This window comes from Amphiura filiformis, chromosome 17 (genome assembly GCF_039555335.1).
Source record: "Amphiura filiformis chromosome 17, Afil_fr2py, whole genome shotgun sequence".
Lineage (NCBI taxonomy): Eukaryota > Metazoa > Echinodermata > Ophiuroidea > Amphilepidida > Amphiuridae > Amphiura > Amphiura filiformis.
In genome coordinates, this window is record NC_092644.1 from 33,287,282 (window position 1) to 33,312,903 (window position 25,622).

At 34.3% G+C, this 25,622-nt stretch overlaps 1 protein-coding gene across 2 annotated transcripts in view; it reads right to left on the reverse strand.

Annotated features, from left to right (window-relative positions):
• LOC140137662 (LIM domain transcription factor LMO4-like) overlaps positions 1-25,622 on the reverse strand; it is a 274,849-nt gene that overhangs the window by 171,622 nt on the left and 77,605 nt on the right. Inside the window, exon 4 of one of the 2 annotated variants that reach the window (XR_011856880.1) lies at positions 16,110-18,184. Coding sequence is in view for 1 of the 2 variants with exons in the window: in XM_072159397.1 (XP_072015498.1) it covers positions 18,176-18,184 (9 nt within the window). In the remaining variant the exon portion in view is untranslated. Of the gene's footprint in view, positions 1-12,412; positions 18,185-25,622 lie in introns of those variants that run through there. The other variant, XM_072159397.1, reaches the window with a different exon arrangement.

The following is a 25,622-nucleotide window of genomic DNA, read 5'->3' on the forward strand; positions in this document are numbered from 1 at the left end:
ACAGACTATTATAGACAACATCAAAATAAATGGATGCTATATATTTATACAGATGTGTTCCACATTTCCCTACCCTTTGTTAGGAAAGCCCATTTATTCAGCTGTTGAACATACCCAATAATTGCAATACCATCAATACAGTTCGTATGGATAACGTAGGTGGTGTAAGATTTCTCATTTTTGGAGGACGCACTTTGTCTGTTCTGCTTCTGTTCTCGAAATGTAGTGTTATAATATGGTTTTAAGTTGAATATTTCAGCGACGTTGTAATATTCATTACTTTAAATGTTCCCGACGTTCCACTTTTTTCATACTTACATGTGTACCTAACATGATCTCATACTTACATGTGTAAGGCGGTAAAAATATTGTTTGCGAGTGAGAATTCCTACATTTTCATGTGATTAACGAAAAGAATAAGGCCTGGACAATTGAATTAAAGATTCGAATTCGTCTTCTGATCCAAGTGGATTCTCGAATTCTTCTTGTATTTGCATCACACTCCTTACCAAGGATTTTAGCATTGTTGATGACATGGTTTTCTTGTACCGCATGGTCCGCAATGGCCGACTTAGACTGCTCGCTCGACGAGCACCCAATGTCATGAACAGAGACGAGGGGCCCACTTCCTTAGTCATGTGTTGATAATACCCCCCCTTCAGTCGGGATACGTCCAACCGGAAGTAACGACCAACAACCATCATTCTGATGATGCCTACTGACCATGATAGGCGAAGCCGTCAAAAGTGAGTCAAATTTTTGGTTTTGATTAAATGAAATGATTTATAATGTTGTTGTTTTTTTTATAAAAAAGAGTTTTCTAAAAATATTAATTTTGGTGAATATTTGGGTTTTAGGAAATCGCAGATTGTCACTGTCATCATATCGTGCTTGATGATAAAACCGCACATGTTACTTACTCCCGGGTACTTACTGTAACATAAATACAAGCATTATTAAATCAACAATAACAATACAAATTGATGTACTGTACTAAACAGAGGAAATAAACATTACGGCTATCAATAGAATTGATTTTGAAAAGATTTATATTATATAAAGTGATATGAATAATAAATTGATTGACTTCGTGTTTCATGTGGAAAATTTGTAGAATTGTGTATTTTCAAAAGAATAAATCCATTTGTATCCATTTGTGTCCATTAAAAGCCGCCCACTTGCCTAATGCAACATGAAATGGATTAAGAACATTTTAAGTGGGTACTACACCCTGCTCAATTTTGTGCCTATTTTTGCATTTTTCTCAAAAATTATAGCTCATTTGTGACAAGTAAGATATGTATATTATAGGGCAAGGATTTCAACTACTGTACTGGAAATTGTATTTCAGCACAGACAACAGTTGTGGAGTTACAGTCAAAAATGAGGAAAACCAATATTTGATCAATAAATCAATAACTACTTGCCTTGAGTTGCTGAATTTTCAGTGCAGTAGTTGTAGTCCTTGCCCTATAATAAAAATATCTTACTTGTCACCAATGCACTATAATTTTTGAGAAAAATGCAAAAATAGGCACAAAATTGACCAGGGGTGTAGTACCCCCTTAAGGGGTCTTATATCGACATTTTTTCGGGTTAGCCCCGTCGAAAAATAAACATGACAATACACCAACTATCGTGTGTGACAAATGCTACATGTCATCCGTAAAACCTCGTCTACAAGCATATATGGTGTTTTTTATGAAAGCTAAATTAATTCGAAACAAGCGTAATCATGTTAATACAATAGATTGGTCTTATAATAATACTTGTTTATATATGCTTGGATCCGTAATTTATTTGCTCAATCTCCAAAATGGCGCCTGGATTAATATAGCTTTCATCAGAAGCACTCTATATGCTTGTAGACGAGGTTTTACGGTATATTGTTTTTCTATAAACTGATAAGATCAGTGATCATTTGAGGCAAAAATCTGCATTTTGCACTTCTTTTTTTTTATCAAAGAGAAATGTCAGCTAAAAATAACCGCTTTTGGACATTTGTTTTAATACATAGACAATCATTTAGTACCTCTTTAGTACCTCTGGCTCGCCCCATCATATGTGGCTGTGTTTTTTTTTATTTGTGTTCTCGTTTACATCTATAGGCCTAAAGTTTAAAAATTACCGTAGTATGATTTATCAATTAAAGCCAAATGCTACTGACTTAAAATAATGAACATACAGGCCTCTCAATCCTCCATTATTAATACCAATTCCACCACCATTCTCCGTTCTAAAACCATCAAATAACCATTATTGCCTCAACCGTTTTTCGCTATCATTTTCCAATCATTACAGAAAATAAATTGCATATTTTCAATATCTTAACATTGCTCAAATTTCTAGACAAAAAAAATCCTTAGATCACGATCGCGTTGAATATCATGCGAGGAATGCCAACGTGTGCATTAAGTGTGGAATTGGTCCAAGTAATTAGGCAAATTTACCTTTGGGTTATAACTTTGATATCATTAGTGCTAGAGTCATGTGTCTGATCCTTAGTGCTTTGCTTGGGAGTTAACCAACTGCTTACTGGAATTCATGATTTTATTTTAAATGAGAAATTTTTAAATTTTTAGAAAATTTCGCAATTTAGCATTCTTATTGCTATATTTGAATTTAAAATGAAAATTGCATTCAAATGAGTACAAACAAGCATACAATCGGTTCAGTGGTTCTTGTGATGTGTCATTAATTTATAAATAAAATCGTAAAACCAACTGCTTATTATATAGAACCACGTAGTTTAATTTCCTCGTGGCAGGTGGTTTCTATTACGATTTAGCGGGCTAACGAGACTTATTAATTTTTCCTCGGTATTTTTCACTTTGATTTTTTTCTCGATAATTAATCGCATTTTTAAATAGATCTGTGACCCGTTCTCATAAAACCCTGAAGGTGTAAGCAGATCTACCTGTGCGAAATGGGCCTTTAAAAGATATGTAGCAAAAATATTTTGTCAAGCATCTGAAATTAGAGTTTTAGTTTATTTTAATGAGTTGGTAATGATCAAAATGCAAAAGTATTTAGGAAAAGGAGGATTAGTAATCTGTTTTTGCCTACAAACACTTGTTCATTCCACAGAATTATTCATTCAGTGGTTCAGTCTCAACTCAATTGGAACGGCCGGGATTGGAGAAATTCATTGCTTGAACCACATTGACACTAAACATCTAAAGAACCCTAACACCAAATCGTGTCTTCAAAAGTGTAATACGTGGCACGAAAATAAATATTCCAGTGTCATTTCATGTCATTTCAGTGATAATATGAAATAAATATTCCAGTGTCATTTCATGTCATTTCAGTGATAATATTTTGATATATTATTCTCATCTTACAGCTTTATCAAAATATCGAAAAACTAATTTTGACATGTTCCTAGTTTTACGAGAACGGGTCACATTGTTTTTGATTATTTATTATTGTAGTAGATGGTCATGGTATTTTCATGGAAGTACGGTATGTCTGTGCTACGAATAGAAAAGGTGGTAAACCTCGATTAATGAATTCTACCACGATTAATGAATTCTATAAAAGGCATTTAGTTACAGTGATTTGTCGTTCAAGAATGTACTAAAATCTCTCCACATTTATTTATGTGTAACAAGTATATAGATAGCAAAGAAAAGTTTAAAACTAGTCAACAACACTCACGTTTTTGTCCGAATAATTCTCTACACTCTCTGTACTGTGGACTGGTCCATAAATCGCTACACTCTCAAGTATATAGATATGGTTGAATAAATTCATCAGGATCGGTAGAATAAAGTCAATTCAAAGGTTCCTATTTTTTGTGTACGTTTCGATAATAGGCTGCTATCTTTGTCAACAATGAGAATTGCTACACTGGTCATCCAATCACTATTGATTTCCTGGTTTATTGACTTGTTGAGATCAGGAAGAGAAGGGACGCCACTATCAACAGAGATGAAGGTCAATATCAACTTTCTCGCATTTTTGATGAGCTGCTGCATAATGTATCAAAAATTCCAACAGGAAAAATGTCATCTGGCAACACCAAGTCAATCACCAGGATATCAATAGGCGATTGGATGACCAGTCCACAGCCGCCCTCATTCAGTGTTGACAAAGCTAACAGCTTGTTATCTAAACGTACACAGCAAGTGCAATTTATTGGTTCAGAAATAAGAACCTTTTGATTGAAATATAGCTATATTTGGAAAGCCAAGAATCCAAGAGCCAAGATATTAGGTATTGCCATATCTAAATTTGCAGGTCGATGGTGGGGCGTATATATATAGCCAGGTGTTACCATGATCGGACCTGACTACGGATACGAGGTCTTTGTCTTCAGCCCCATAATTCGAAATTCGAATGAAGAAATGGAGAGAGCGGACAATAATTGAATATGAATTGGGGACCTCCTGTACCAGAATCCTGAACCACTGGATCACGCCGCTCTCTCGAACCTGATCAGACTTCTACACTGTAAAAGTATAATGATAAGTTGTTTCTATTCCGTAAATTACTATCTTTAAAAGGTTGTTATGATCGTTAAGAAAATGGCAATGTACTCATAATGTCTGCGTACCCTAATGGGGTTCACGGTGTGAGTTAAGGATCCTTGTCATTTTAAAAGCTATTATTCTATTTTAATTTATTGCATTTTAGAAGTCGAAGAACCCTATCACTGTCATTTAATATACAAGAGCTATTTCTGTTCCTAATGATATTCGTAATAATGTGATGATCACACCGTGATCACAATGAGAGAGATGGAACGTTATAAATTCAAAGATATGTATTATTTTGATGATAATTATTTATGTCTATCTGGAATTTAATCTGAATATTTTTGTTCACACGTTTTTGCTCATACTGAATTAATAATTGTATTAATTCATTTCAAATGTGCAAATACTCTCTTGAAAGATAGAGAGGAGCAATCGTATAATTGTGCAAGTAAAAACAAACTATACATGTGTATAATTAATGCTAATTTAAAGCAATGCTTAGTTTAGAGTAATGCTTTATAGTCCTTTGTGAGTAAACCTTAATGCTTAAATTCCATTATTTAATATGTTTACAATCAAAGAAAACAATTGCTAACGTAAGATATGCTCATTTATGTTAAAAATGGGGTTGTAAGCATAAAAATTGTCGACGCATTAAAAATAAATATCATAAATCTTATTTTGCAATTTGAATAAAATTCTTCATGGAATAAAAAAATTCATAGTAATGTAAGATCAATTTATAATAAAACATGTCACTTAATTTGGTGCCAAATAAAACTGCGCTGTCAAGCGAACAATAAGCTTAAAACTCACATCATATAAAATCACATTCCATTTGTAATAATGGGCTTGTACAGGCTGTATTTGTCGTGTGAGCGTAAGAAAGTCGTATTATGCAATAGCTGCGTCGAGTTAGAATTTGAAATTACATTTGCTGATGAATCCAAAACTTGACAAATGTTTTATCTCATGTGAAATTGAATTTTGAGATTAATTGTTCATCATAATGATTACTCTGCGTGCTAGTCATGGGCTTCAACATAAACAATCCAAGATTTGAGATATTTAAAAACCACTGAACCAATACTAGGCTTGTTTGTACTCATTTTAATTCATTTTTCATGCTGATTCCAAATATGGTCATGAAAATGTACAATTCTGAAAGTTTTGAATTTTGAATTTTTTTTTGAAATTTGTCGTCTGCAGTCGACACTCGCGTGGAGAGAGTTAAAAGTTGCTCCTGGAAGCATCTCAAATCACACTACCCTCAGACTTGAGGTGACAGAGGGCAGCTATTGCCCATTACCACTTTCTTGTACACATATGAGCCTGTTGTCATGTCAAGACCAATACTTTAATATCCTAAAGCTGAAGCACATTTCAACATACGTTTATCATCACCAATACATAGGCTAATTTTGTGCTTGGTTTGCAGAAACAGCACATCGGAAAATTGGACAGGCTAAATTGGTGATTCACAAAGGCTCCATAGGGGTTTTAGGTATTCCCATTGTAAAAACCCCACAAAGTTGCAGGGCCCCAATTTCAAAAAGCTTGAAAAAACAAAGCGTTGATGCATCAGATACTAATTGGCGTTTCATTTAAGTGACCCTAAATGTCATCTAGCCTTAAGAGCCCTAACCTATATATTTTTTTTTGCGAAACTAGCCCATAGACTAGGGGGCCCAGAGTTTTACGTGCACATATGTCGTTGAACGTGAAAATGTGACTGCATTGAGATTCTATCGATGAGCTATATACATAATGATATATGAGCTGCTATTGTATGTATTGTGTTTTATTAATGATGTCAATATAATCAAAATTAGATTTGAACATGTCCTATTTTGACAAATTGGCCATTTTTATCATCTGCATCAAAGGCCTTAAACTTATTGGACGCATTGTACTTTGTAACAGCTTATGACATTTTTGACACAACAATGTTTGGGAATTGAAAATAATTGAAGTTAGACAATCTTGTATGTTTGTCAATGCTATATATTATGTTTGTGATGAGTGCTGGTGAAAAAGTATCAGGCTTGAAACCACCTTATTTCATTTTTCTCCCTTTTTATAATTATGTTATATATTTTATTATGCTTGCAATCCTGGTAGATTTAATTGGTACTTCTATTTTTATTGTACTTAAATATTTGAAAGAATAAAATTCAATAGTCAGATGGTTAACATTATAAAACGGACATAAAAGTAAGAAAGAAAATGCTCTATATGCCATATTTCGTCTTTTAAATATAGTTCTTATTATAAACTACTGGCGCTTGTTTTTACCTTGGTTTATCATTATTTGCACCGATACATAACCTCATTAAACATAATATCAAACATAACATTCATCATTTTGCAATCGTGACGTTCATTAAAACGCACTTAATTAAATTAAAGAACGCCAATTTAATTGCACGGTATATACAGTGTACTATGCTCGTTTCCAATCAGTCGCTTTATTAATAACATGTTTTTATAATAACATATTTTTGGTTATCAAATACCTATGTTATCGGTATACCAAAACATACGGCTATTCCGGTTAAAATCCATACTCCCCCTTATGGAAGACATGACCTTAATCTCCCACACACAGTGTGTAGATTTCAAATGAAGTCACCCATTCAGGTAACCCCATTGACATTCACACTCCCTGATGTGTAGAATTAAGGTCATGTCTTCCATAAGGGGTGTATGGATTTCAAACGGAACAGCCCGCAGAGGCCCTGAAAAACAGGTGTGCATTACCTGATAAAGAACCAGTTGAAATATTTGTGAACTAAGGTTTGTTATGAAGCCCGTGGTGTCTCAGAAGGCCTCAAAGTTCAAGCTCAGGTATTCTATTGCTCATTAGTGAAAACCCTTAACATAATACGGAGAACTTGTTAACGGCTCTTTCTTGCCACTAATTGGGCCACCCGTATGCATAGCTCAACAACAGATTGGACCTCTAAGCTACTCACAGATGCACGCACCATTTCCAACAACATTAGTGAACTTATGTTTTCCCTCTTTTTTTGCCAATGTGGACGTATGCCTTAAGGGGAAGACAGAGGAGATTATTGTTTTTAGCTTGATCGTACAGGGTAATTTTGTTTTTTCTTGTCCGTCACCGTCTGATATCATCATCAGAAAGTTCTACGAATTTTACGCTGAAAGAATATAATTGGTAATTAGCGTAATTTATGGCCAATTAAAATGATAACCAATAAAGTGTATCACATTGTATTAAAAATAGCTCAAACCTTGTCTGTTTATCACTGAAGTGCATAACAAAATTAAGCAGATTTATTGTCTTTTTCTGTGCGAATTTCAAATTCAATTTTGTCAAGTTCAAATCTGCATTATATTTTGAGGTTATTCCTATTAACAGCCACATCTATGACATCATCACCACTTTCCACTTGTCAAAATTAGATTTTAATTCAATGTATGCCTCAATTTTCTCCGTACCAGAATGTTTGATCTCTTATACTTCATAAAAAAATACAATCTTAACTTTATAGGTTATCTTGTATATAGGAATGGACGCATTGTTATCTCAATATTGATAGTCATAAAAAATCTATGAAAACTGTCACGGCCTACCACTACCGTGGCACTTTGGGACACCCTGTATATTTCAATTCATAACGAAAGCAGAGAACACGAGCGATAGGAAGGTCTGTGACAGAATGAACACGATACACCACATGCACAGGTAGGATGTGTTTAGTAGTTCAAGGTCGTTCATTTCAAACGAGAAACAGTAGGATGAAATTCGGGCCATTCTCCTTTAACACCTTTTATTAACGCTCATAGTTTGAACCATCAGCGTTGTTCTGAAACTGATAAGACCTTTGTACGGGTACCCACCAGACACCGTTTATGTGCTAATACAATCAAATCCCCATTTAAATTCATTAACCTATACCATTAATATACCATTAATAACCCCAATCATAATGCTGAAATGGACTCTAATCCTTGGGTTCTTCTGAAATTCATAGTTAGTTTCTTGACATTAAAAAGCAGAGGACTAAGATTAATTAAAGATGGTGAGAAAGGGGTAACCCATGCAGATGCTCTTTGCTATGAGCAATATAAGAATAAACGGGATCATTAGTACGTAACAGTAGAAGTAACAGTAGAAGTTGTCTTCGTATCGTACATGCACTTAGGAAGCAGTTGTAGAGAAAAACGTCGCATATTTGAGATAGCTTGCGAAGTAGACCTATATGCAATATGCCTTAGACTACTCAATAAATAACAAGTCAAAGTTGAACTTGACTGATGCCAAGTGATGCTATCAAGTTCAAGAAATTTGCGATGGTTTTGAGGGTTTGTCGTGAATATGAGCTATTTGCAATTATCGCTAATCCGCCCTAGGGCAAAAAAAAAAAGCGTTGAGTGTTAGCAGAAGTACCGTGGAAAGATATGTGGATAAAACATCCACAATTTTGGGAGTTATTTTCCATTTACTATACTAGCAGGTACTTGAACTGGATGGTTTTGAATTTTTTTTATTTTTATATAGTCATTTGATAGACAAAACCTTGAATTATTTTAATTATTTCATATTGCATTAATGTTCCTTGGTGATGACCCACAGATCATTTGAATTGCAAGACATAATGCTAAGTCAATCAATTTTAATTTGCCACTTTATTTAATGAACTTTCCCCCGCCTACATTATGCCCAGAGAGCCCAGAGACGATAATAGAAAACAAGGGCCGAGAATGGAGCCTTGCGGTACCGTACATTATTTTAGTAAGCAAGTGAAGCTAATTTAATATCTTTTTGTAGCTGCGTATTTAGTGTGGGTGTGTAATGGGTGGGGCGTGTTATCGGTGGATGTGATGTAGGGGTGAGTGTGGTGAAGAGGGGTGGTGTGGTGTGTTGTGAAAGGAGGGGTGTGTGGGTGGCAGAGAATTATGTCGAGTGTGGTTATATGGTGCAGCTCATTTATTACTTCCACAAAGTCGACATTCCAGACTTTGCAATACCATGTCCATAGCGACCAGATCATATTATATGGGCGTGGTGTTGGGCGGTGTCAGTATGTGCGTGATCTCACGAGCTCAGAAAGCAATCATTACGGCTCTTCATATGGCGAATGGATAGCTTAATGTTTGTATTATTGTGCCATATGAAAGCCATATCGACATCAATCAACTGTTCAAGCCATCTTTATCCATCAAGCATAATTGGTTTTATATTATATTTGAATCATACTTTATGAATTATTATTATACCATTATTGACTTCAAATCATATCAGTATCAGATAACCAAAATGAATGTATAATTGTGTTTGACATATGATATACACTTCCAATAATGCATATTGCTTGCTTCTTTTTTTAGATGATAATTTGCTGCGTTGCAAAATCCATTGCTTTAGCAACAAACAAAATATGAGGGAGAAGGGTACAAAATGGTGCTTCTATATCATTTTAAGGGTACGATGTATTGTTGGTCCAGCCAAAAATCGATTTTCATTATCTGAATCAATATATTATTGAAAAATAACACTTTAGTGTTTTGCAAAAGTTCATTCTACAAATCATACTTTGAAAACTTGCTTAATTTATTGTTGTTTATGAGTTATGTACGTTTTACAAAAGTGTTGTTGTTTCAGCCCTCTTTACAACATAACTCAAGAACCACAGGACCTACAAAAGTATATGTGATATTTGAATTCTTCTACACGCTCGCTATGAATTGAGCAATGCAATTTTTGCTAAAGCTCACTACCATTCGCAAGATGCTGTGAACTACTAATTTAGATTTTTTGAAATTCGTGATAAAATACAAAATTATGTGCAAACGTTTCTATCCGAGCCCTTAATGGCGGTAACAAACATGGTCATTTTAACACAACAATTGTGCGTTGTGCAAGCGTTCGTATTCGGGAGTATACTTTTAATTGTCCAGCGTTACCCACCCATTCCGTCAAATGATTACAAAACTATTATTGTGTCATTCGTGCTTGTTTGCTTCTGCAAGATTTTGATCGTTTTGGAGTTAAATTTTAATTGACTAATGAAGTGAAAGAGACCGTTTAATGTAAAATGCGTAAAACAGTTAACAATGAGCTGAAACTGGCAATGTTGGGCAAGTTCTTGAACGCTGCGGGTCACTAAGATTTATTTAAATACCATCCTAACGGAATTAATTACAAATAGTCCTGTTATAGTGTTTTTGTTTGCTCGCCTTGTTTAGGTGTGGGTGTGTGGGTGGGGGCTATTGTTGTTATGTTGTTGTTTGGGAGGTCATTGTCTTGTCTTTGCACTATAGGCCCTAATGTAGCATTGTTGACCAAAATATCCAATATGCTTAATGTCCAGCACGAAAACAAAATAGCACTTAACATGCTTACTTTGCAGAAACAAATTTAAATGTAAGTTATTGAAAACATTTGGTTTGGAAAGCTTCAATTGTCTCGAACTTTTTTCTCACATTTTATTCATATAACAGAGACGGCTTCATGCTAACACATGTAACACCATCACAGCATTCACGCCATTCATAGCACTCTTGTCTTCCCATATATAATTCGTCTTTAAATTGTACATAATCATTTCCCTAAATTCTCTTTGACATCCACTAAGTGTAAGATGATGCTAATCTAATTAGCATTCAATTTTTGAAGTGATTGTAAGAAAAAAGGGTCCCGTATTCTTGGCTAGAAACTGATTCAATTGCAACCAATTGCTAAAATGTGTGATTTACATAAAATGCATTAAGGCTCTAGCGGCGGGAAAGAGCAATCCTTTGTAACGTGAGACGCTAACATTTACAGATCGATAAGTGATCAAACTCATGTATTGGTTTAATTGAAGGAGCCATCTTGTGTTAACCCAAAGCCCGCCAAAATAAGAAGCAGACGACATTTCAAATATTCTTAAATTTTGCAAGTTTCTACTTAAATTTGAAATTTTTATGACTATATTATGTATTATATATCTGCAGCTTTTCACGTGAGTACAAACATGCCTAGTATAGGTCATAAACCGTTTGAAATTTAAGATTTTATCAAAAAATTAATACGACTTGTGTATCGTCTGATTTTTTATTTCACAGAATTGCCGCGAGCAAATCATTAATTGAAGGGAGTCATCTCGGGTTAAAAGGCAAACCCTGTTACCCAGTAATTGAAGAGTACTCCCGACTCGGCAGTTTCTAAATATGAATTTCAGGAATAGAAAAAAAAAATTGCACTTCCCAATTTAAGTACACCTCTCACGCATATACTATGACAGTTTATCATGCACTTTATCTTGTAAATTTATGTTAAAATTGAAATGGCTAGTAGTGTTAATTCAATTATAATTCAATTTGAAAAACTTATTGCATGGGTAAAAGGTATTCTCGAGTGTAATTGATTCATTTAACGCAATGGTAGTTAATATGTAATTTAAATAAAATAAATTAAAACTCACTAGGTAGAAAATTAGACACGGTGAACCGGTGATGTGTAAAAAGCAGGCACTTTAAGGAAAGGACCGAGAAGGCAGTGAGTCGACTGTTTATCATGTTTATGTTGAGTGCATCTTAAAAAACAAATGCAACCTAAAATTGATTATATCGAGTAATTAAGCTTCCACCTGTTTCACATTCGACTTGAGACAAAGAATTCAATTATGGGACAATGACTCAGTGTGCAACTTAAATTTCACTACTCCAAATCAGAAAAGCGTAATTATGGATATGAACAGGGCAATTATGAACCAATAAATGCACGCTTGTACGAGCTGCTTGAAATAATTGATTTTTTAATTTAAAACACAACGAAGCAAAGAACCTTTTGTGCGTAATTACGTATAATTTGTAAACTGATTAATGGCACATTTTGAGGGGAAATAATTAAGAATGCAATGCATATGGATAACACACGACGTATGATAAATAAATAAAACAAGACAGACGCCATTTTGAATCACAAAGCATGATGGGAATATTTTATTCATTATGCCGTTCAAGTCGTTCCATAATAGTTAAAACATCTTTTTTTTTTGCTTCACAAAATAGACCACTTGAAGTTTTACACAATATAAGAAAACCTGATATATACTTTACAATTATTAACAAATTTATATCCATTGTGGTAAAATGATTAAGATATCGGCAGTGTACATCCACCATTTCAACACATTATGAATTGCTCTATCAACTTTGCCATGTTCAATAACAGTCATAAAGAGTAGAGTGTCATACATATGTATAAAAACGTGCAAAAAAGATAATCATATATTCTATCAGCTTTCGACCACACCATGCACAAATTGACACAAAACATGTGTATAATCTGCACATGCATCAACATACTTTACTCAATATTAAATTTATTCAAGATCCAATTTCTGATTGAGTTCTGTATACAAGATGCACAGATAAAAATGGTAAAAGGTTTATGTACCTTCTTGGTTTTATACACTGTAAATTACAGGGTACAATGTTACCCGTTTCTGAGTAAGTGTGTAACTAACAAAACAAATGGGTAAAACGTTTACACAATTTGAGTACAATTCGTCAAACCTTTATAATTTTGGTACGCATCAAATTGATAACAAAACAGAGAAACCTCGCCCCGTGACAAAGCGAGCATTTAATCTGAAAGGACTTTCAAAATCAAATGAAAACAATAAATAAACAAGAAATTATGTCTGTTCCATAAACAAATTCAATAACATTCAAACCAAAAAATTGTTTCAAAAATAAATCAATTACAATGCTTTTAAGTGTTGTAAAAATCTCCATTTACAAGTCATAGTTTGAAGCGCTTTTAGAGATGATATATCAAGCCAAACCATATAACATAAAATACTTAAGTACTCAAAATTGCTCAACAGAATAGAATGAGACTATTTATAGGATTTTCATTTTTCTTAGATATGTATAAATGTTGTTGGTAATGTTCAACGTAATGAGAAAATTACATACAATGGTTCAGTGCTATATTGATAAAACATGTCCGAATATGGCAGCCTGAGGCTAGCACGATGAAAAACACTAAAAGTTGTAGCTACGAGCCCTTTAATGGATTTTAGAACACGACAAAGAGCTAATGGAACTTGGGATATATATATTTTCTGATAAACCAAGTATCTTAATGGAGAAGTGAAAGCGATTTCCACTCTAGATAATTACAATAAATCTTTGGTCAGAGTGTCAATGTTTTATAAAAGCATCCATTTGTTTCTTCGTTAAAAGGATTTGCTTATTAGATGTCAGCTTTTGAAAGCATTTTACTCTGATATATCTACTTATATTGGATTGGGGGAAAAAGCATTCTGCGTATGTATAAAAAACAAATGGAGTGACGGATATTCTACAACTACATGCACTATGTTATAGAGTAGTGAAAACGCACCATGGCTAAACTAACTGGTTAGTATTCGGTTTAGCATTTCATGATAATATTAAGGACGTTTTTCCGGAGATGTACCCCCATACTATTAGCCCGTCTCACTTAAAAATTGAGTGTTTTAATCCATTAAATTTCTCGGGGCTTAACTATGCATTAAAGACTGAACACAAGTAGGTAGAATGCGTGATGCTATCCACATTACGGTAGTATAATTACACCACGATCCACAAGCCATTAATAGAGTGAAAAGCCCCACTATATAAGAAGTCTAGCTCCTTTACCTCTGGGGCACTATATAGCTCTCTCGCATTAACTCTTAGTTGCTTTTTACCCAGGAATCAAATGTACACATATTAATTTAAACACCAAAATATAAGTATCACTTTTCCATGTGTAACTCACACTGTCTGCGTTTGAATAAGCGCATAAAAGCGCCCTAAAGCATCGATTTCAATTAGAAATATCAACATGTCTGAGATGTTGGGAAAAAGGTATAGTAGCATGTAATCACTGGGTTTTTAGCACAGTAACCAGAGTATATATATTTTCCATTTATATTGGCGCTTGTTGTTTGGAGTGTTTGGCGTCTTAATCAAACAAAGATCTTTACTAAAATGTTTAAAATTGGGCTGTTCCACTTAAAATCCATACCCCTATGAAAGACATAACCTTAATCTCCCACACAGGGGATGTAGATTTCAAATGGGATTATCTGAATGGGTGACTCCGTTTGAAATCTACACCCCCTGTGTGGGAAATTAAGATCATGTCTTCCATAGGAGGCGAATGGATTTTAACTGGAACAGCCAAATAAACTATAAAATGCCAGATAAGTACAACAGAAATGAAGATTTTTAAAAAGGTATATTAGATAGTGAAACCCATATTACACAGTAAAATATTGCACATATAAAAAGGGGTCAAATATGAGAAATAACATGGGGTCAACCTTGGTTCCATTACGGTTTGTGACAACGACACATTTAATGTGACACAGTATTTTATTACAGTACATGTCATGGATTTGTCATCACTCTTAAAGCGTAATGATCTATATTATTTACATAAAGTACAAACATGTAAATATTAAAAAATAATAATAATAATGCAACAAATTCAAAATAAGATGAGATTTTTTTTAAATAATATGTTTAGTTGTAGTAAATATTGTCTTATATATGTTACTCAACTTGGGGAAATGCTTTGGCTATAACAATTCGCAAGGTTTATTAAATCAAAGTATAATAATTCAGGATTTCTATTGTCAGTATTATATGAGTTACTGACTTCTTATGAGGACACTTGGAAATATCTTGAGAAACCTGTATGATATAATAATGAATATAAATCATTATATATACATATATAATGGAGGGGAATTATTTGAACAAAGAAGTTTGGTTTAAGATCGTATGAGTCAAATAATGTATGACTAAAAGTTAGTCCATATAGCAAGCAATACACACTCGAAATGAAAATTACTCTATGTTGAGTAAAATGAACAGAGTAACAAAATGAGTCACACGGAACTTAATATTGATTACATTGTACTCAATTTGACAATTTAATCAATATTGTCTTCCATTTACTAATTTTCTTGCTCTGTTCTCCTTTACTCAACATTGAGTAATTTTTATTTAGAGTGTAAAGAACCAACTGAATGATTGAATGAGCATCATTGCTATCTAAAACAAGTTCTCAATACAATCGAATTGATGTGTATAGTTTCGGCTGTACACTCTTAGACTGTTTGGGTAAAACTTGACCCAAGCCTGGGTATTATATGAACAACCCTTTTGTTGAGGCACAGATATTGTGTTCTAATATCTGTGGTTGAGGGCTCTGGTAACAACGTTTGCACAGTATTTTTGTGGGACACGAGAGCACATCCAAATGATCCAACATATCGAATTGTATTCTGAATACGAGGAATACTGTGCAAACGTTGCTACCAGAGACCTTAAGTAAAATATCACTCTTTGTTGGGTACCCAAGGATAAGCTAAAATATTACCCAACACAAGAGTGATATTTTACCTAACAAAGGGGTTGTTCAAATGGCACCCACCAGGGTTGGGTTAAGTTATACCCAATCTTTCTAACAGTGCATGTATATATAATATAATACCAGCCACGTCAGAGTCAAGCGTTCTCCTAAAACTTATATAAATGTTTGTTTCTATTCATTTCATTTGTTTTGAAAACTTGATAAAATTGATTACGTTTCATTATCATCTATTGGTAGTAAAACCACGACAATATAACAAGTATGCTTTTGATATTTCATTTTATCAAGTTGGTTGAAATCTTTTTGAAAATATACTTTAAATATTAAGCAGAAAGGTATGCAGCATTACCACTTTTACTGATTTCATTTGAAAACAATCAAATTATTCACCGCATTATAGACCATTTCTTCTGTATCTGATCATTCTCTATTCCATGGGTTTGCGTATACTCTCAATCATCTCCGGTCACGAGTTGGGGTGCGCTTGTGTTAAACCAGATGTTCAAACCTGGATATGAGAATATCACAACCGGAAGTACTCCTGGAATAATGCATTGCGGATTGTAGGACAAAAAGGTTTATACTTCGTCGGCAGAATGCAAGAACGACGCAAGAAGCTTTGTATTTCACTGCCAGTTACGACGTTCTTGCATTAGTGATAACAATCATTGTCTTTTCTACTTCACCTATCGTAAGCTTACTTACATAGGTTTCGTGTTTATACTGAAAGTAACATATTGATTTTTGTTTCTAATTGAGAGTTGTTTCCGAATTTGATGTGAAACCTTAACCCCTTAAAGCTATTTCTTAACCTAAACCTTAACGTCTTGATAAATTCTTTCCCTGACCCAGTTGGACGATCATCCCGTCATGTGATCCTTCATCTGTTCATAGTCAACCTACAAACCCTTTCGGCCAATCATTCAACTGCAACCCGCCACCATTAAATGCCATCGGCGACTGGCAACGAGACGTCAGGTCTCTGATATCAATACTCTTCTAAACTAGACCTTTGCAAATGACAACATCATCCTTTTGAAACTTTTAGGAGCGCATTAATCGAGTTCCATTAAACACTAATGCGACAGTGGTCACATTGTGACTAGCGAAGTAATCCTCTACTCAAAGCTCGTAGTGCTGAGGTATTACTTTCAGAAAATAAGCTAAGGTGCATTAGTTTTCTATGCACAGAGCGTGCCCGGGCGGAAATATATGGGCCAAGACGGCCATTTACATTGGCGCAAGAGTTTCATAATCCTCCATTACAGAAAGATCTTCTTTCGGCTTTACGGCAAAGTTGCTCCTGTCTGTCGTATTAATATTTGCGCGCGCTATTCCTTTAAAACATCCTGCTTGAATATATAGGGTGCCGAAGGGTAAATACACCATTTGTCAGTGGTTCTTGAAGCGTCCATTCTGCCAAGGGCTTGTACAAAAGGAGTGTGTGGCATTGCATCCCTGACATGGCATCGAGTCTAGTTAATAAAACGTCTTTAAGAGGTTTGGCTATACGAATCAATATTAACCCTAAAATGTCAGAAAATGAAGCTTTTATTCCTCTTTTGTAATTTACGATAAGTCAATCGCCTACAATACAACCTTGACGCTCCATTTGTTGTTCCAATATTTAAGTTTTCCATATAAAGCAGATTCAACAGAAGACATAACGTAATAGACAACTTGTTTTCGTCATAAAATACAAACAAGGAGAACAGACGACAAAATGGCGGTCAGTTGACTTTTGGCGGGAAATTTGATCACGTCATTTTGAACATAACAAATTGTTGTGTAGGATGGATTATGACATCAGAAAAGGTATTGTGGTTAAACTGTCCAGAAGAAAACGACACTGGTGCTATGTACTGATGTAGTTTTATTTTACGTTCCACAGGTAACTATGGACGCACACACTGTACAGTAAATCATCAGAAGAGGCAGAGTGCGAGAACTGTACATTTTCTTTTACATGATAGCAAACATGCTAATTGTTCAACAAGTTCCACATTTATAGTCCGGAATACCGTACTTCGGTTGGAGTCATCCTGTTTTGCTTATACAGTGTGCAAAGGAACTCCAAATAACAGATAATTTTGTTAATTAATTCAGTAATTATCGTTCCAGATGAAACAAACAAATTTGTTTCCTCCACAAGTTTAAGCAACAAACTTGTTTTCTCCAATTGGTAGATATTTGTGTCCACTAGAGTATAAAGTTCAAATATTGACTTCTTCTAGCGTCCGATCCAGTGGCAAAGTTCCATGTTTTCAGAATCAGACGGCCATTCCAAATGTGGTTTTCTTGTCCTTGTATACATGTCAACCCATCAACAGACCTGAAGCAGAGAGAAAAAAAAAGTGACAGAAAATAAGCCACAGTTAAATTATCATTTCAAATACGTCAAGTTCAGCATTTAGATGAGCAACACTGGTTTGACAGTTTGATTTAAAATGGCTTCCTATAATATACTCATCCATCACTCTGACTGATAATATAAGCGTATCTTGATGGTTTGAGAATTTACAAAGACAGATACAAGTACATTTTCTTGTAAGTTCATTGAGATAGCATTCTTACGGTCAGCTGGGTTGTCCATACTGTCTTAGATTGAGAATAAGCACTCGATCGATTTTTGTATGGCATCACATACGCAAACACGAGACAGGATCGCGAGTGTTTATTGAGCGAAGGGTATATTCGTCCATTTTGAAATTCGACCGGGCGACACTTAAATGCACTTGGTTTTAGCAATTACTTTTATTTTAACTATCTCCTGTTCTTTTGTCGATATTATGGGGGCTACTTGGCAATCAGGTTATGCACAATTAAACAAGAGTTAGTCATTTTGTTTCCTTGAAATTTAAGTGAGTTTGCAATGAATCTTCAATCATTGTCAAAAGTAAGAGGTTCTGATTATCAAACATTTTAAAGCAACGATACGGAATAAGTTGGCAATTAGTCATTATATAGAATCACGTCTGACAGACCTAACTGTCCGGAAACAAAGTAACATATACGATACATATATAATTTCAGCAGACAACAAAATTACAGACAAATATATTTTATATCATACAAGGATTATCATTTTAAAATGGACTTTTTCAAATCCATGTTTTGTTTCATTTTAATGTCCTTCTCCGTGAGTATATACGTGTATTGCATTAAGCGGTAATTGAGTGGAGATAATTTAGTTTCACGCTTTTATTCCTAACTCGTTGTTGCTATGATCTGCAATATTTTCCACGTTACAAGTCATATTTTTATCCAGCATCCCGCGAGATTTGTCAGTTTACATTTTGGAAAACTGAAAAGAGGCGCGAAGAAATGCATTAGCGATCGTCTGCTTTTATTTAGTAGTTGAAGTGTGAAACGCAAATGACATTCTCATGAACACTACTATACTTAGATTATAATGTAGCAATATGTCACGAGTTTTATATTTCCTTCAGCAAAATACTTGAGATTTGTCCTTCAACATAAATCTCTTTTGTGGTGACTTCTATCCAAGTTAAGATACACTATACTGTTATAATAACAAGAACAATTTCTGTAATAACACGAACAATATCTAGAAATAACAAACCTAAGAACTGTAAGAAAGAGCGTGACTACAAGTTGTCTGTATTAAGTGACCGTCCATTTTTAGAATTGACGGGTTCAACGTTCTTATTGAAAGGACCATAAAAGGGGTTTCTGGTTGACATAAATATATCAGATTTTTTGTTCTATATATGATTTAGTTTAAAGCATTTATCATTATTATTATTATCAATGTTAGTATGATTATTAATATTATCATCATCATAATCATCTAGGTGTTTTGATCAAGTAACCGATGTCTTAAATTCAAAACACAGCTGATTGGTCGAGTGATTACGTAATAGTGTAAGATTCGCTCTGCGTGTATTCAATGGAGCACCAATGTTGTAAATTGCGTTGTTACCCGGGGTTGCGCGGATTGTACATATCAGAGTCTATCATAACCAATGTCAAGAGCTCCATTTGCCATAGCTTAATAATGTTAATATTTCGAACATGAAGTATCTATATAATATATACAATATATAAAAACATGTAACAAGCATCCATACCATATGACGCTTAAACAAACTATAAAAAGCATGATAAGTTAAGCATAATAGTACTAAGTGCTTTAAACTTCACTGAACTAATGTGATTTGATCATTTAATGATCAAAAGATAAAAGCAATTCTATTCAGATTGGTTGTACATGTAGAAATAGTGTTACGAATATTATTCTTAGTGCATTATCGGTGTTATCAACACAAAACTATTGAATGTAGATTGCAATAGATCGATATAGATTTGTGTGATCCAATTGCGCGCCCATTCTGGATCTGATGGGCTTTTGTAGAGCACCCATGTTTAGAAATGTGTTTGGGCATTATGCGATGCTATACTCTAGAAGCCAGAACAACCAGGCGTGTATTAAATATTACATACATTGTTTGTTGAAATTATGTATTGGATGCAAGTTTAAAAAGCTGTGCTTAGTTTAACGCTTTCATAGTTCTGCTGATTTTTAATTTGACATGTTTCCAAATATATATCAATCTTTATTTATAAAGAAATAAATAGGCATCACGTGTTTATAACTTTACGATGACACTTTCATGTGGCTACTTAGTCCAGTTTATCATGCTTTATATAAAGCAAGATACGTGTGTGAGTCTCTGATGTCCAATCCACATGTACTCATACTAGTACTTAGTCTTGTGAATCTTAATTAAAGATGCGAGTTCTTTAACCCCCTGCCGATCTAACATTGCCTCTGATTGGTCAATTACATGATATCTTCACTTTAATCACCAATCAGAATGGAGCTTTGAAAATAATTCGCCCCATTTTTTGCGTGGTGATATTATTCTATAACAATGTTATTGATTGGTCCAACTGATAATGAAAACTTCTTTTTGACCAATCGACAGGTAGTTCTCATAGGGGTAAAGGTTTTTTTTTAAATATTTAATGCCAAACGTCTTTGTTATAATGGTTGGATGGTTTTATTTATTAAACAGGATGTTTATAATGTGTATTAGCTTGAAAGGTTGTGTTTTAAATTTACTTGTCTGTATATATATATTATGTGACTCTATAGAGTTATAATGTTTATAGTTTGTCAAGTCAAGATGTATTGTTTTGAAAATTCGCTATCTTCATCGAAGAAAAATCCCTCTTTGTTTCCCATCAATGGATTTAAAAGAAATTAAACTGGGCACCACTAATGTGTTTAATGGCGCATGGCGCACTGATGCAAATGGTTTTTTAAAAAAAGAGTCTAACCTTAACCATGACCCTCGCATTAACAAGGTCACGACTGGCCCTTATATACGCCGATTCATACGTCAGCACCTTCACGCCGACCGATGGCAAATTAGACGAGTGGCCGGCTAAATTACTTGACACATCCAATATTTATGCTACCTGTGTGTTTAACGCGCAGAGGGAGTTAAACCGTAATTTACTCTGGCAAGTCATTATGCCTTCCCCATTAGCCATACTCTCAAATCCTCGTTGGGGAGTACCGTTGGAACTAGTCATCCTTTCAATTTCACAGTAAATAAGGGTAAAAATCCAATTAAATAAGAAGCGTATAGACACAGTGAACCACTATAGTAAAGTTTAGCTTGAAGGGCTGCGTATAAAGGATGGATAGGTTGGAAAGAAAAAAGCCCTGAAGTGAGTAAACCAAGTTTGGTGGTTGTTCGTGTTATTGAAGGGAGATAGCACTCTTAGTTGTCAGCTTTTACGGAAGGTCACCAAACCCCGCATTTGGTAAAAAGCTTTTTCCCCTTTCAACCAAAGTGGACATTTGCAAATTTGTTACATGTTAAAACTTTTACTGTAGATTTTAGTGTGTGTGTTTATAGTGCGTATGTGAGTGAGATACTCGTCTGGGCAGATTAACCGATGGAAGCTTTTATGGTCATCTTAACTTTGCTAAGTCTTTGGCTATATATATTCCCATTCAACTTGTCATGCTTTTAAGTTAACAGAGGTCATGGAACCTTACATTATAGTGAAGGTTGGGCCCTACTACTTTACACCGCGGAATAGAACAGTGAACAAGAAATCGACAAACAAATTATCTTCAGCATTCTTTTCAGTTGTCTATCGCCCTAATGCATTATGATTTGTAAGCATTTAATTTTGTGTGTTCGCCATCATTGTTAGGTTATCCAACTCATAGTACAGTGTGATCTAAAATTTGCAAATTGACTCGTGTAGTGGTTATAAGGATATTGTTGTGTTACACAAAAATGGTTATAATTTAATAACTAAATATACTTGTATATGCTAATATGTGTTACGCTGTGCGCTGTTGTGTTCCTTAAAGGATATTTATATACATCTCATTCCATTACGGCTTACAAGGCGAGACAAAATATGGTTTATTTGTCCGAGCTCAGGATTTGTCATGTTTGTGAAATTTCCCCAAATTCTCAAGAGCCTTTGTACAAGTTTCTTTTTTACTTATCTAAATGAAATTTCTATGTTGATTTGTAGAAGATGTAATATGGTGAAAATGAAACAGCGAATGTTTGGACGGAAATCACGGTATCTTTGCTTTAAACGGTACGTAAGGACTAATTGTGCGCATCGAGATGCGTCAAATACGGTATGATTGCTTAAAATTGGCTGAGAAAATATCGGCAAGAAGTCACTTTTTGTGAGCGTCTTTCTGTATTACCCTTTTAATAATATCTCTCCGTTTTTCTCATGTAAAGGCAGCAACGGTGAAACATTTTCAATTACTGATGGCTAAAGTTCATTTGGTCTGTAGAGGGAGCAAATAAGAGGCAAGTGATATCGGATATTATGATCAGTTCACCAGCTGAATTTACCTTACAATACACTACGGAGAAGATTAATACCTTACCAATTTAGCTTATGAATCCGACAAGACGAAGACTATACTCTATATATCTACTCGTGCAATAACGCCAATCTCAGCTCAAGTCCCGCCAACTAATTGGAATGGGTTTCATTCTTTCTCAAAACATAACCCTCAGTTCCAATGGCACAACGGACCCTCGCGGGTATACAAGCCCGGCTCGCTGTTTATTGCCAATATAATTGGAAGGAACTATATAAACACACCGATTTCCATATGATCACAATCTTGGTCGCTATGTCTCGTCTTATTATTATGCCACACTATGGCAAAATAATTGCATGGCAATTTTTTTTCTCCCCTTCTCGATCACTCTCCTCAATTTCACTCCACAGGGTTGACCAAAAACTATACACTCCCCCGGCATTTCATCAATACCAACTTTAACAGGGCATCAATTTGCGTGTTAATACCATAGGATATCTACCCGTAACATGATAAGTAAGGATTTTCTTGTCTTTAAAAAAAAAAAGTATTTTAATATGAAGCATTTTATTAATAACGTAGTATCACTTGTATTATAATAAGTCGATTTTAACTTAGTGGGTTTATTATTTTTCTTCTGGAAGTAATTTATAACATGCACAGCTATATAATATACCACTGCTTACAGTGGCGTAGTCTGCGTGATTACTTTTTACAATCAATAGTAGTTTTACCAAACTTGACGAGCCAGAACTAATGAGTTTTTCCAACAGTAATTTATTAAAATGGTAGAATTATTCAATATTAAGATTTTACACATATCTCTATATCGTGTAGGAAATATTGTAGGAGAGCTGAGAAAAAAGATTGGGCCTGATAAATTGTCGTCAATTTACAACAGCAAAAAAGGTTAGATCGATCCTTAAATTTGAATTGGTAGTGATTGTAAAATCACTGGCCTGAACTACGATTTGGAAGATTCATTCCTACACTATTAAATTAAGGAGAACAATTTAGTCGAAACACTGCCTTTGAATAGGAAAAAAATAACAGGGAACTGAAGACTAAAAGTACGCGACCATCAATAAGCCAAATCGGCATTGGAAGTTTGCAATGCATTGTAGGACAGTTTTTGCAATTTTGGGACACTTTGTCCTTTGACCTTTCAGAAAATTCAGAAACATTGGGTTTTTGTACGTACAATAATTAAAACAAATATAAAACATATTAGTATTTTATAAATTAATTATTTAGTATTTTTAATGATCAACATTATGACAATAAAAAGAAAATTAATAATAATTACGTCAATTTTCCCGATATATCAGAGGTCAAAGTGTCCCAAAACTGCTTTCAAAAACCGGAAGTTAGAATGGCGATTGGGCTTATTATCTCTCAAATGAATCCAAAACTTTTTTGGTGTCAGTTTCTTATTCACAAACTGGTGCTACCTTTAATTAAGAATTAGATGCGGTTTCATTGTCCCTTTTTAAATTAACATTAAGACACATTCTTGTAGAAAAATTAAACACATCTTACATTGACTGTTTTCAAAATGGACATTTTCACCAACTAGAGAGCACTTTATGATCAAAACATATCACATTCATATAGGCTATATGTGATATCTTCCCGACCACTTTTGTTTGGAATTAGCTTTGGAATTTTTTATTGCTTCTCTTTCTTCATAGGCTATTTTAAGCAGACAAATATCATGATATTAACTCATTGTATCATGTATTCACAGTCGAGTTGATTATTCAAAATGACATATAATCGTTTATTGGGCTATTCCATCTAAAATCCACACGCCCCCTGTGGAAGATTTTGGAAATATGTTCCACAGGGGGAGTATGAATTTCAAATGGAATTAGTACAATAGACAGCTCCATTTGATTTTCATATACCTCTGAGAATGATTCAACCTGAATCGTCCACAGAAGGAGGGTGAGTTTCAAATGGAGCTGCCTAATGTGGTCATTCCACTTGAAATTCATACTCCCCCTATGGAACATATTTCCAGAATCTTCCACAGGGGTAGTGTGGATTTTAGATGGAATAGCCCATAGTTAAGCTTGATTATTAAACGTCTGGTTCGTGTCATGTCATAATATTATATTAAAATCCGTAACAAAACGATGCTCTTGTGCTTTACATAGCATTTTGCTTTTCAACAACCGATCTTTATATATTTGTTCTTTCAAAAGGGGGGAAATTGACTCACCAGTAATTTGATTGGCTCTAATGAAAGAAGTAATTTTTGGGTCGTTTCGATCGAGTCTTTTTGCGGAGATTTATACATTACATGTCGTGACGGTTTTATTGAAGTTATTTAGTTTCACACGAAAGAAAACAATTGGTATAGTTGTATGGTACCAAACGATTGAAATCGCAATTACTCTGTAATGTTCATTTGGCTTAAATTAAATTGCTGAACTAGCGAAACAATGTTGATTATTATTGCAAAGGTTGCGTTCCATTTTAACCTTCATATTACATGTGTGTTCTTATTAAGACTGGAATTAAAAGACACAATGAAATTGTATACAGCGCACTGTTTGACTAATAATACTCAGACTAAAAGTGTAATAAGCTCGGTGTATTCGAACAGGCATTTGTGTGATAAAGCTACACAGTTAATAATATTGAAAGAACTTTATTACCCATTTGAACAAGTAATAACGGTAAAATCTAATATTCAATCTATCTATATCTATCAGCTTGATATTGTAACGCCACCACAACAGGGAATATAACATCCTGCAAAACCGTTATAGTCATCTATGTAATAATCATACAAGCAACATTGATAAGCAAAGTGCATAGGGAAATGTATGTCATACAAGGCAATATGAAACATCGGAAAATATTGATCCATATTAATGTACTAAGTCCCTTGATAGTGTGTGTTGTAACAAGTTTGTGCTCT